The sequence below is a fragment of the Mauremys reevesii genome, linkage group 22 (assembly GCF_016161935.1).
Source record: "Mauremys reevesii isolate NIE-2019 linkage group 22, ASM1616193v1, whole genome shotgun sequence".
NCBI classification, from domain to species: Eukaryota; Metazoa; Chordata; order Testudines; family Geoemydidae; genus Mauremys; species Mauremys reevesii.
This window is the reverse complement of record NC_052644.1, coordinates 21,364,378-21,377,570: the sequence shown is the minus strand read 5'-3', so window position 1 is coordinate 21,377,570 and position 13,193 is coordinate 21,364,378. Positions and strand designations below refer to the sequence as shown.

General features: G+C 68.2%; 1 protein-coding gene across 1 annotated transcript; it reads right to left on the bottom strand.

Annotated features, from left to right (window-relative positions):
* Positions 1–912: 912 nt before the first annotated feature.
* On the bottom strand, positions 913–13,158 carry HSPBP1 (HSPA (Hsp70) binding protein 1). Its single transcript, XM_039510043.1, is given in 10 exon segments — positions 913–1,676; positions 2,467–2,578; positions 2,738–2,834; positions 3,268–3,423; positions 4,019–4,243; positions 4,549–4,762; positions 4,948–5,123; positions 5,660–5,743; positions 12,857–12,996; positions 12,998–13,158. Coding segments are annotated over 10 exon segments (1,344 nt in total). The 5' UTR covers positions 13,060–13,158; the 3' UTR covers positions 913–1,598.
* Positions 13,159–13,193: the final 35 nt, after the last annotated feature.

Genomic DNA, 13,193 nt, shown 5'->3' with positions numbered 1-13,193 from the left:
AAGTGCGCATGCGCATATTGTGCGCCCCGCCTACCAATGTGCGCATGCGCCTTGTAAATAGGCCGGATGGGTCCTTGGGCGCGCATGCGCCTGACGCAGAGCCAGTCCTCGCCCCTCTCCTGCCCGTTCCCTCCCCTACGCCAAGCGCCGCGGCGCATGCGCCGTGGCCACTGGCTGCCAATTAACATTTACATTAAGGAGGGAACGTTGTGGTGCTTAGCAGAAATTTGCATATCCAGGTAAGTAAATGAGGATGAGTCTGTGACATCACCATGCCCTGTGACATCATAGCTGAGCAACAGCACCAACCAACATGACATCATCAGTGTGACATCATCACCCTGACACAGCCACTCCCGTCGCCTCCTGATGTGACATCACACCGCAGGGCACGTCATCATGGTGTGACAGCAAAGCTCAGACTCACTGACATCATCACTCTACGCTGCATCGTCAGCTAGATCACGTGACATCATCACTGCAACATCAGCACTTCGGTCTAATTGCTGTGGGCGTGACATCATCACGGTAACCTCATCGGCTAGAATACCCCTAGAGGGGAAAGGCCCCATTCCCCACCCCCCTTAGCCAGCCAATCCCTGCCCTAGGGCCGGATGGGAACCAGCGCCCCCTAGAGGAGAAAGGCCCCATGCCCCATTCCCCGCCCCACTGAGCCAGCCAGTCCCCACACAGGAGCCGGCGCCCCCTAGAGAAGAAAGGCCCCGTGTCCCATTCCCTGCCCCCCTGAGCCAGCCAGTCCCTGCCCTGGGGATGGATGGGAGCCAGCACCCCCTAGAGGAGAAAGGCCACGTGCCCCATTCCACAATGCCTTTGCCTAGGTCCCAGCTCCACCCATGATCCCCACCCCCCAGCAGCCCTGGCATCCCCCAGGAAACAGAAAAGGATCCACCCAATGCAGAACTTTTATTAGAAAACCATCAGCAACAAGAACACAGGAACAGGCAGAGCGGGAGCACCCCAAGCTGCACCCCCTGCCCCAGCTCAGCTCCCCAACCCTGCCCCCTAGACCCTGCACGTGGGGAGCATGTGACAGCAATGGGCATAGCACCGACCCTCTGGTCTCCCAAGTCAGATGGCACCCCCCACCCTCAGGTGGGCCCAGCTCAGGGCCAGCACCCCCTAAAAGGAAAAGCCCCGTGCCCCATTCCCAGCCCCCCTGCAGCCAGCCAGTCCCCACCCTGGCAGCGCCCCCTAGAGACCTCACTGGAGGGGAAGTGTTCTCAGATTAACCCCTCGCTGCCTGGATTCGCCATTACAACTCGAGTGGCAGGGAGGAGGGGGTCTCTCTCGCAGGATCTACACAGAACAAACAGGAGCCAGAAGGCTCCTGGTTCTGATCCAGCCGAGGGCCCTTCTCTCTGGGGTGGCTCCGGCCCCTCTCCCCAGCCCCATGGGTGTGTGGGGGTGTCCAGCTGGGGGTCCCTCTCGGAAAAGCCGCTCACACGAGACACACAGAAAAGGCCAAGAGGAAACCACCATTCTGAGAGGTGGGCACCTCAGGGAAGCCACCGATCTGGGGGGGGACACCAGGAGCACCGGGGCCAGTCACAGATCCCGGGGGGGGACACCGGGGGCAGTCACCGATCCATGCTGCTCTCCTCGGGGGGTGTCTGAAAGCAGATACGCTGGAGCCGCTCGCAGAACTCCAGCTCCTCCTAGGGGGATACAAGGCGCAGGGGTGAGCGGGGCCAGCCTCCCCACCCCACACGCGGCTTGGGGGGCAGCAGAGAGGCTGCTGCTGCAGCTGGGCTGCCCCACGGCCAGCGGGGTGGGAACGTTCCCAAGCTAAGTGGGGTTCAGGTGGGTCGTAGTGTGGATGGGAGACCCAGCGGGGTGTTGCGGGGCGGGGGCTCAGCAGGGGGCGCTCTCCCCAGGGAGTCAGTGCTGGCCTGGGCACTAGGGGGCACTGTGCCGCAGACTAAGCAGGAGGCCTAGTCCTGGCACTGCTGCTGGGAAGTTCACCACAGTCCAGTTGATGTCCCGCTTGGGCAGGAACCTGGGGTAGGTGGGAGCAGGGGCAGTAAGGAGCGAAGGCCTCTCTGACCCCCACGTACCCATCAGGGTGGAGCAAGGACAGAGATTTTCTAACAGCCGGGCTGCCTGGGCACCAGCTCACCCACAAATGCCCGGAGATGCTCGCAGAGGGGACGGAGTAGATCTGGGATCATTACTGGATAGCATACGGCACGCAGTGCCCCCTGTGCCAGGCCGACGGGGGCAGAGGGCAGTGCCAGGTGGGACTCAGCATGCGGCCAGGGGGGACGGAGGGTGGTGCCCCATAGCGCCAGGCCAGGGGGAACGCGCAGCTGGTGGGGACGGGCAGAGGGCAGCGCCCCCAGTGCCAGGCGGGGGAGATGGGGCACGGCTGGAGGGCGGTGCCTCTGGACGACACGCGGGTGGCTCTGTCCGGAAAGAGCTGCCACCTCCCCCCACCCCGATCCCTACCTGGAACTCCTCCTGCTGCTGCAGCAGCTGGCAGCGCTCCCTCAGCAGCTCCTCCAGCGCCAGCTGCGGCTCCCGGCACTCCCGCACCCCCTGGGGAAAATCTGTCACCAGGCTGCGGGGGAGGGGGCAGATGGGGGGTTATTCTCAGCACAGCCCCATCACTCCCACTGACTGCCAGACCCGCTCCCCCAGCTTTACCCACTAGGCCCCACGTCCCTCCCAGAGCTGGGAAAGGAACCCAGGAGTCCTGGCCCCCACGTGCCCCTCTCACCTGCAGAGGGCCCCCAGGACGTGTTCGTGGAAGGGGCTGTGCTCAGAGCGGATCAGAGCCACCAGCTGCTGCACCATCCCCATGGAGCACAGGGTCTCTGGAGAGGGAGAGCAGCGAGTCAGGGGGCTGGAGCATGGCCGGGCAGGGGTGGGGGGGGGACACAGAGGATGATGACTCCCCCCAGTGCCAGGTTGGGGTGGGAGAAGCAGGGCCAGGCGGGGGGCAGAGGGCTGTGCCCGGCTGGGCAGACGGGGCAGGGCCAGGCGGGGGGCAGAGGGCCGTGCCCGGCTGGGCAGGTGGGGCAGGGCTGGGAGGGGAAAGAAGGTGGCACCGGCCTGGCAGACGGGGCAGGGCCAGGCGGGGGGCAGAGGGCCGTGCCCAGATGGACAGACGGAGCAAAGGCCAGAGCCCGGCCTGGCAGACGGGGCAGGGCCGGGCGGGAGGCAGAGGGCCGTGCCCGGCTGGGCAGATGGGGCAGAGCCGGGTGGGGGCCGAGGGCAGAGCCCCCCAGCGTCCCGGAGGCCCCTCACCTTTGTGCTCCGGGTGGTCCAGCAGCAGGTTCTGCAGCAGGAAGGCGGATTTGACCTTGAGCTTCTCCACAGGGCTCTGCATGGCGCGCATCAGCACCGAGAAGCCGTCCAGCCGCAGGAACTGCTGCAGGCCGCCCTCCTGGGCGCGCACCAGGCCTGGCGCCGGGGAGAGGGGCAGAGACAGCCTCAGCCGGGGCAACGCACACGGCTCCTCCCCGCACTGCAATGCCGTCCCCGGCCTCCGGGGGCAGAGGAGAGCAAGAGCTCCGCCCCCCCCGGCCTCTCTGCTACCACAGGGCCAGTAATCTCTATGGCTGTGCAGCTGGTGCCCCCTAGAGAGGACAGACCCCGTGCCCCATCCCCACCTCTCACCCTGCAGCCAGACAGGAGCCAGCGCCCCCTAGAGGGGACAGACTCAGTGCCTCATCCCCACCCCCTGCCCTAGGGCCGGGTGGAAGCCGGCGCCCCCTAGAGGGGACAGGCCCCGTGCCCCATCCCCACCTCTCGCCCTGCAGCCAGACAGGAGCCAGCGCCCCCTAGAGGGGACAGGCCCCGTGCCCCATCCCCACCCCCTGCCCTAGGGCCGGGCGGAAGCCGGGGCCCCCTAGAAGGGACAGGCCCCGTGCCCCATCCCCACCCCCTGCCCTAGGGCCGGGCGGAAGCCGGCGCCCCCTAGACGGGACAGGCCCCGTGCCCCATTCCGCCCCCCGCCCTAGGGCCGGCGGGAGCCGGCGCCCCCTGCAGGACTCACAGGAGATGGCGAAGAGTGCCTTGACGCGCACCACGTCGGCCCCGTCGTGGTCCAGCAGGCGCAGCAGCTTGCGCATGCAGCCCAGCGCCAGGGCCTGCTCCTGCACCGTGGGCACGTTCTGGGCACAGGTGCCCACGAGGTGGGCGGCGCGCCAGCGCAGCTCCGCCACGGGGTGCTCCAGGTAGCGGTGAGCCAGCAGCCGCATCCCGTCCAGCTTGCAGAAATCTGGGAGGGGACGGGAGGGGGGCGCCCACGACGGCAGGTGCCCCGGAGACCATATGGTGCCCGTGGGGGGTTCTCAGGCAGCTCCGGCCGGGCACCCCCTAGGGTCACCCGCTCGCGGACTCAATTCCATGGTTCACCCCCTGTGACCCAGCCCCCATTCAGAGGGCCCCATCACCACCCTCCACTTCCCAGTCCATGGGCACCCACTGTTCCCACCCCAGCGCTCCCAGGATGATCCCCCATCCCGGCTCCCTCCCGTCCTGGCCCGTGTGCTCCCCCCCTGCCCCAAGTGCCCCACCCCGTACCTGCGGCGTTGTCCAGGTTCTCGCACAGCTCAGCCAGCAGCTCCAGCGCACTGGCCTGGCGGGAGGGGTCCCCCTCGGCCGGCTCCGAGGTCTCCCCACCTTCCCCCCCAGGGGACACGGCCTCCAGCACCCGCAGACACTCCTTCATCTGCTCCACCTCCTCCAGCTGCCCCCTGAACGCCTGGGCCATGGCCTCCTGCAACCACTGCCGCCGCTGGGGAGCGGGGAAGAGAGGGGGTCAGTGCCCATCCCCGCCTCAACCCTCCCCGAGCCAGGGGGAGAACCCAGGCGTCCTGGCTCCCAGCCCCCACCCCCCGCTCTAACCACCAGGCCCCACTCCCCTCCCAAAGGCAGGCTAGGACCCAGGAGTGCTGCCGACCACACAGCGCAGCCCCGCACCTCGTCAGACATGGGCTCCAGCTGGCCGGGCTCGGCATTGCCAGCGGTGATGGCCATCTGCAGCAGCCCCTGCAGGTTCTGCGGATGCTCACGCGGCGGCTGATTCCCCCCGGCCCCCCCTTCAGCCATGGCTGGAGCAGTGCGGGGCCGGAGACCAGGCGCCTCGGCCACGTCCCCTGCAGAGAAAGGCACAGACAACAGGAGTCAGGTATTGAGCTGGGGAGAGAACCCAGGCATCCTGGCTCCCAACACCCCCCCTTCTCTAACTGCTAGGCACCACTCCCCTCCCAGAGCAGGAGAGAACCCAGGAGTCCTGGCTCCCACATACACACCCCGGCTCTAACCACTAGACCCCACTTCCATCCCAGAGCCAGGGAGAGAACCCAAGAGTCCTGGCTCCCAGATACACACCCCGGCTCTAACCACTAGACCCCGCTCCCCTCCCAGAGCCCGGGAGAGAACCCAGGAGTCCTGGCTCCCACATACACACCCCGGCTCTAACCACTAGACCCCGCTCCCCTCCCAGAGCCGGGGAGAGAACCCAGGAGTCCTGGCTCCCAGCCTCCCTCTCCCTGCTCTAGTCACTAGACCCCACTCCCCTCCCTGAGCCGCAGAAATAACCCAGGAGTCCTGGCTCCCCCCGACCCCCCCCCCCCGTCTAACTCATAGACCCCACCCTCCATCACCTAGGTCCGGGGGGGCCAGGCGTTACCAGACGCTGTGTCCGCGCTGGGCACTCGGCCTGTGGGGTGTCGCTGGCGTCCGGCTCCCACCGCTGGCACCACAAGAGGGTCCGCTGGGGGGCGGGGAGAGAACCCAGATCAGCACGGGAGGGGGACCCGGCCAGGCTGTGGGGCGCAGGGTACCGAGGGAGGTGGGGGAACGGTGCCCCCCAGCGTCTCTCCTGTCCCCCATTAAACAGCCCCCCAACACCCATGTCACCCCTCTGCCCCTCCCCCAGCCCCCCCAGCCCGTCGCCCTCTGCCCCCCACCACTCTCTGCCATGTGCCCCTCCCCCCGTCTTCTGCCCCCCAACCCCCCTCCCCCCGAGACCCCTCCGCCCTCCCCGCCTTCTGCCCCCAACCCCCTCCCCGAGACCCCTCTGCCCCTCCCCGTCTTCTGCCCCCAACCCTCCCCAGAGACCCCTCTGCCCCTCCCCGTCTTCTGCCCCCAACCCCTCCCGAGACCCCTCTGCCCCTCCCCGTCTTCTGCCCCCAACCCCTCTCCCCGAGACCCCTCTGCCCTCCCCGTCTTCTGCCCCCAACCCCTCCCCAGAGACCCCTCTGCCCTCCCCGTCTTCTGCCCCCAACCCCTCCCCGAGACCCTCCGCCTCCTCCCCGTCTTCTGCCCCCAACCCCTCCCCAGAGACCCCTCCGCCTCCCCGTCTTCTGCCCCCAACCCCCTCCCCAGAGACCCCTCCGCCCCTCCCCGTCTTCTGCCCCCAACCCCTCCCCGAGACCCCTCTGCCCTCCCCGCCCCCTCCCCGAGACCCCTCCGCCTCCCCGCCTTCTGCCCCCAACCCCCTCCCCGAGACCCCCTCTGCCCTCCCCGTCTTCTGCCCCAACCCCTCCCCAGAGACCCCCTCCGCCCCTCCCCGTCTTCTGCCCCCAAACCCCCTCCCCGAGACCCTCTGCCCTCCCCGTCTTCTGCCCCCAACCCCCTCCCCGAGACCCCTCTGCCCCTCCCCGTCTTCTGCCCCCAACCCCCTCCCCAGAGACCCCTCTGCCCCTCCCCGTCTTCTGCCCCCAACCCCCTCCCCGAGACCCCTCTGCCCCTCCCCGTCTTCTGCCCCCAACCCCCTCCCCAGAGACCCCCTCCGCCTCCCCGTCTTCTGCCCCCAACCCCTCCCCAGAGACCCTCCGCCCCTCCCCGTCTTCTGCCCCCAACCCCTCCCCGAGACCCTCTGCCCCTCCCCGTCTTCTGCCCCCAACCCCCTCCCCGAGACCCCTCCGCCCCTCCCCGTCTTCTGCCCCCAACCCCCTCCCCCAGAGACCCCTCCGCCCCTCCCCGTCTTCTGCCCCCAACCCCCTCCCCAGAGACCCCTCCGCCCCTCCCCGTCTTCTGCCCCCAACCCCTCCCCGAGACCCCTCCGCCCCTCCCCGTCTTCTGCCCCCAACCCCCTCCCCAGAGACCCTCCGCCCCTCCCCGTCTTCTGCCCCCAACCCCCTCCCCGAGACCCCTCCGCCCCTCCCCGTCTTCTGCCCCCAACCCCCTCCCAGAGACCCCTCCGCCTCCCCGTCTTCTGCCCCCAACCCCCTCCCCAGAGACCCCTCCGCCCCTCCCCGTCTTCTGCCCCCAACCCCCTCCCCAGAGACCCCTCTGCCCCTCCCCGTCTTCTGCCCCAACCCCTCCCCAGAGACCCCTCCGCCCCTCCCCGTCTTCTGCCCCCAACCCCCTCCCCAGAGACCCCTCCGCCCCTCCCCGTCTTCTGCCCCCAACCCCCTCCCCAGAGACCCCTCTGCCCCTCCCCGTCTTCTGCCCCCAACCCCTCCCCAGAGACCCCTCTGCCCCTCCCCGTCTTCTGCCCCCAACCCCCTCCCCCAGAGACCCCTCCGCCCCTCCCCGTCTTCTGCCCCCAACCCCTCCCCAGAGACCCCTCTGCCCCTCCCCGTCTTCTGCCCCCAACCCCTCCCCGAGACCCCTCCGCCCCTCCCCGTCTTCTGCCCCCAACCCCCTCCCAGAGACCCCTCTGCCCCTCCCCGTCTTCTGCCCCCAACCCCCTCCCCAGAGACCCTCTGCCCTCCTCCCCGTCTTCTGCCCCCAACCCCCTCCCCAGAGACCCCTCCGCCCCTCCCCGTCTTCTGCCCCCAACCCCTCCCCAGAGACCCCTCTGCCCCTCCCCGTCTTCTGCCCCAACCCCCTCCCCAGAGACCCCTCCGCCCCTCCCCGTCTTCTGCCCCCAACCCCCTCCCCAGAGACCCCCTCTGCCCTCCCCGTCTTCTGCCCCCAACCCCCTCCCCGAGACCCCTCCGCCCCTCCCCGTCTTCTGCCCCCAACCCCCTCCCCCAGAGACCCCTCCGCCCCTCCCCGTCTTCTGCCCCCACCCCTCCCAGAGACCCCTCCGCCCTCCCTGTCTTCTGCCCCCCCAACCCCCTCCCCAGAGACCCCTCCGCCCTCCCCCGTCTTCTGCCCCCAACCCCCTCCCCAGAGACCCCCTCCGCCCTCCCCGTCTTCTGCCCCCGCCCTGCTCACCCCTACCGCGCCGCGCCTGCACTCCCAGCCCTGGGCGCCGCCATCTTGGCCGGACATGGGGAGGGGCAGGGGCGGGGCAGCGAGGATGGGGCGGGGCGACCCTGCTGGCGGGAGCGGAGCATTGGGGGCTGGGCTGGGGGAGATCCGGGGGCTGGGGGTCTAGGTGGGATTGCTGGGGGAGATCCAGGGGCTGGGGGTCTAGGGATTGGTGGGGAGATCCGGGGGCTGGGGTCTAGGGGATTGCTGGGGGAGATCCGGGGGCTGGGGGTCTAGGTGGGATTGGTGGGGAGATCCGGGGGCTGGGAGATCCGGGGGCTGGATTGGTGGGGAGATCCGGGGCTGGGGGTCTAGGGGATTGCTGGGGGAGATCCGGGGGCTGGGGTCTAGGTGGGATTGCTGGGGGAGATCCGGGGGCTGGGGGTCTAGGTGGGATTGCTGGGGGAGATCCGGGGGCTGGGGGTCTAGGTGGGATTGCTGGGGGAGATCCGGGGGCTGGGGGTCTAGGTGGGATTGCTGGGGAGATCCGGGGGCTGGGGGTCTAGGTGGGATTGCTGGGGAGATCCAGGGGCTGGGGTCTAGGTGGGATTGCTGGGGGAGATCCGGGGGCTGGGGTGGGATTGGTGGGGAGATCCGGGGGCTGGGGGTCTAGGGGATTGCTGGGGAGATCCGGGGGCTGGGGGTCTAGGGGATTGCTGGGGGAGATCCGGGGGTCTGGGGGTCTAGGGGATTGCTGGGGGAGATCCGGGGGCTGGGGTCTAGGTGGATTGGTGGGGAGATCCGGGGGAACTGGGGTCTAGGTGGGATTGCTGGGGGAGATCCGGGGGCTGGGGGTCTGGTGGGATTGCTGGGGAGATCCGGGGGCTGGGGGTCTAGGTGGGATTGCTGGGGGAGATCCGGGGGCTGGGGGTCTAGGTGGGATTGGTGGGGAGATCAGGGGGCTGGGGTCTAGGGGATTGCTGGGGAGATCCGGGGGCTGGGGGTCTAGGTGGGATTGCTGGGGGAGATCCGGGGGCTGGGGGTCTAGGTGGGATTGGTGGGGAGATCCGGGGAACTGGGGGTCTAGGTGGGATTGCTGGGGAGATCCGGGGGCTGGGGGTCTAGGTGGGATTGCTGGGGGAGATCCGGGGGCTGGGGGTCTAGGTGGGATTGCTGGGGAGATCCGGGGGCTGGGGGTCTAGGTGGGATTGCTGGGGGAGATCCAGGGGCTGGGGGTCTAGGTGGGATTGCTGGGGGAGATCCAGGGGCTGGGGGTCTAGGTGGATTGCTGGGGAGATCCGGGGGCTGGGGGTCTAGGGGATTGCTGGGGGAGATCCGGGGGCTGGGGGTCTAGGGGATTGCTGGGGGAGATCCGGGGGAACTGGGGGTCTAGGTGGGATTGCTGGGGAGATCCGGGAGGCTGGGGGTCTAGGGGATTGCTGGGGGAGATCCAGGGGCTGGGGGTCTAGGTGGGATTGCTGGGGGAGATCCGGGGGCTGGGGGTCTAGGGGATTGCTGGGGGAGATCCAGGGAACTGGGGGTCTAGGGGATTGCTGAGGGGAGATCCGGGAACTGGGGTCTAGGTGGGATTGCTGGGGGAGATCCGGGGGCTGGGGGATCTAGGTGGGATTGCTGGTGGGAAATTGGGGGCTGGGGTTGGGGATCCAGGGAGGGTCTGGGGGATCTAGGTGGGATTGCTGGGAAGGGGTTGTTGGGATCCGGGAGTCTGGGGAGGGGTTGGAAGATCTGGGGAGGCTGGGGATCTAGGTGGGATTGCTGGGGAAGAATTGGGAGCAGGGATGGGGAAATCTGGGGGGGTCAGGCGGGGTGATTGGGAGGCTATAGGTGGGATTGCTGGGGTGAATGGGGGGGGGGGAGTTGGGAAAATCCAGGCTGGGATTGCTGGGGGGAGAGATCTGGGGGGAGGCTGGGGGGATCTAGGTGGGATTTCTGGGAGGGGAATTCCAGAGATTGGGGGATCCAAGGGCTGGCTGGGTAGGTGGGTTGGAGGGTGCGGGGGGGGGGGGTCGGTCGGGGGGAAACGGGCAGGGGTGGGGGGAATTGGTGGGGGTCCTCCGGGGGGGGTGGATGACAAAGTGGGAATTTTTTGTCATACGTGGATGGTTCCTGTGCCTGCCTCAGTTTCCCCCCCCAGATGCCGCATTGCTGCCCAGGTGGGTGCGGGTGGGGGGGTTACAGCCCATAGAAGCCATGCGGCATGGGGGTCACGGGGCCCACGGGGGTGGAATGAATGGGGCATGAAAGGCCACGACCCAGAGCACCTGGAGGGTCCAGAGAGACAACGGGGCACCCCAGGGACTGGGCCATTCACCCCAAACGAGGGGACTCTCCGGCTCTGGGCAGAGCTCCTGGGGCGAAGCCCAGGGCTCCGTCCTGGAGGCGGACAGGCCGCAGGGCCCGGCTCTGGTGGGAAAGGGGGGGTCTGCCACGCCAATGGCTTCCTCCAAGGGACTGTTTAAAAGCTGGGCCATGGTCCCGATCCTGGGCAGGGGGACTGGAGAGGCTGCGGGGGGGGGATCCAGGAGCAGGCTGCCGGGGGGAATAGCACAGGGGACTGGAGAGGCTGCAGGGGATCCAGGAGCAGGCTGCCGGGGGGAGGGAATAGCACAGGGGACTGAGAGGCTGCGGGGGATCCAGGAGCAGGCTGCCGGGGGAATAGCACAGGGGACTGGAGAGGCTGCGGGGGATCCAGGAGCAGGCTGCCGGGGGAAATAGCACAGGGGACTGGAGAGGCTGCGGGGGATCCAGGAGCAGGCTGCCGGGGAATAGCGCAGGGGACTGGAGAGGCTGCGGGGATCCAGGAGCAGGCTGCCGGGGAGGGGAATAGCACAGGGGACTGGAGAGGCTGTGTGGGGAATCCAGGAGCAGGCTGCCGGGAAATAGCACAGGGGACTGGAGAGGCTGCGGGGATCCAGGAGCAGGCTGCCGGGAATGGGACTGGAGAGGCTGCTGGGGAATAGCGCAGGGGACTGGAGAGGCTGCGGGGGATCCAGGAGCAGGCTGCCGGGGGAATAGCGCAGGGGACTGGAGAGGCTGCGGGGGATCCAGGAGCAGGCTGCCGGGGGAGGAATAGCACAGGGGACTGAGAGGCTGCGGGGGGATCCAGGAGCAGGCTGCCGGGGGGAATAGCACAGGGGACTGGAGGCTGCGGGGATCCAGGAGCAGGCTGCCGGGGGAATAGAACAGGGGACTGGAGAGGCTGCGGGGATCCAGGAGCAGGCTGCCGGGGGAATAGCGCAGGGGACTGGAGAGGCTGCGGGGATCCAGGAGCAGGCTGCCGGGGAATAGCGCAGGGGACTGGAGAGGCTGCGGGGGATCCAGGAGCAGGCTGCCGGGGAATAGCACAGGGGACTGGGGACTGGAGAGGCTGCGGGGATCCAGGAGCAGGCTGCCGGGGAATAGCGCAGGGGACTGGAGAGGCTGCGGGGATCCAGGAGCAGGCTGCCGGGGAATAGCGCAGGGGACTGGAGAGGCTGCGGGGGATCCAGGAGCAGGCTGCCAGGGGAATAGCGCAGGGGACTGGAGAGGCTGCGGGGATCCAGGAGCAGGCTGCCAGGGGAATAGCGCGGGGACTGAGGAGGTGTGGGGGATCCAGGAGCAGGCTGCCGGGGGAATAGCACAGGGGGACTGGAGAGGCTGCGGGGGGGGGGCTCCAGGAGCCGGCTGCCGGGGGAATAGCGCAGGGGACTGGAGAGGCTGCGGGGGATCCAGGAGCAGGCTGCCGGGGGGGGGGGAATAGCGCAGAGGGACTGGAGAGGCTGCGGGGGCGGGGGGGATCCAGGAGCAGGCTGCTGGGGGGGAATAGCACAGGGGGACTGGAGAGGCTGTGGGGGGATCCAGTGGGGTGGGAGTGGGCAGCAGAGGCCCACCACAGTGGGTTGGGCAGGGGGCTGCATGGAGGGAGTATTTGGCAGAGGATCCAGGGGAGGTTTGCAAGGGGGAGGGTTAGGGGGGGCTGTGGCAGATCTAGGGTGGGGGGCAAGGCAGTGACTCATCCCCCACCAGCCCCAGTGGAACGAACCCCCCCCAATCACTGGGATTTCAGCCTTACATTTGAAAGACCCCGCGAAGGAGCCAACCACGGGCCGGGGGCCATTGAATGGGTCCTGCCCCACCGTGTGGGGGAAACATCAGGAAAGGTCACATCCCTTTCTGAACACCAGCCCCCCCGTGGCCCCCCCCGTGCCCGCCCAGCGCCTCCTGACCCCTGCCAGCAGCGCCTGCTCCACCAGAACCAGCGCTGGCCCCGGCCCGGCTATTGGAAACAAGGCAGGATCAATCCCCAGTGCCGGCTTGAAGACCAAGTGGCACAGAGGTTAGGGACCCAGATCCGGATAAAGCCACAGGCTGAGGGCCCCAGAGAGTGGGTCCCGGGACGGGTCCCAAATCTCGGCGTCCCGTTAAAAAAGAAAAACGGTTTCTAGCCCGCGCGGCTCGGGACGACAGTTTGGAAACGGGACCGAAGTGGAACCGAAGCTGCCTGGGTCTGCGGAGAGCCTGAGCCGGCCACTCGCAGGGGTGTGAACTGCCCAGAGCATGATCAAGGAGGGGACATCAGAGCTTGCGTGTCAGCGCTTAGCCTGTCTCTGACGTTCATGGGGAAGGTGCAGATCCTCCCCCATTCACCCCCCTGTGGGCTGGCACGGGCTGGGGGGGGAGTGGGTCACGGGGCCGTTCCCCTCTAGGGGATGGGGAAAGCGATGCTGCAGTTAAAGGGTACCTTGACCAGTGGGCGTCTCATCCGCAGAGGGTCCCGTGGGTGGTGGGGCAGACCGAGGGGGGCGGATTTTATCCCCTTTGAACTGTGGGGAGGGGGTCGGACAGGGGGCAGGGGGCGCTGAGCAGCTGAGGCCAGACTGTGGGGGTCACATGCACACAGAGTGCAGGGCCCAGCCCCTCCTGGAGGGGGCGGCAGACACACATAGACACACTGACATTCACTGTCGTTGTCACACTCTATAACACAGATCACACCCCCTGTGTCTCTTTGTCACAGCCTGTCTCTCACACAGTTGCACACACAGAATCACAATCATACAGTCACACAATATCACAGT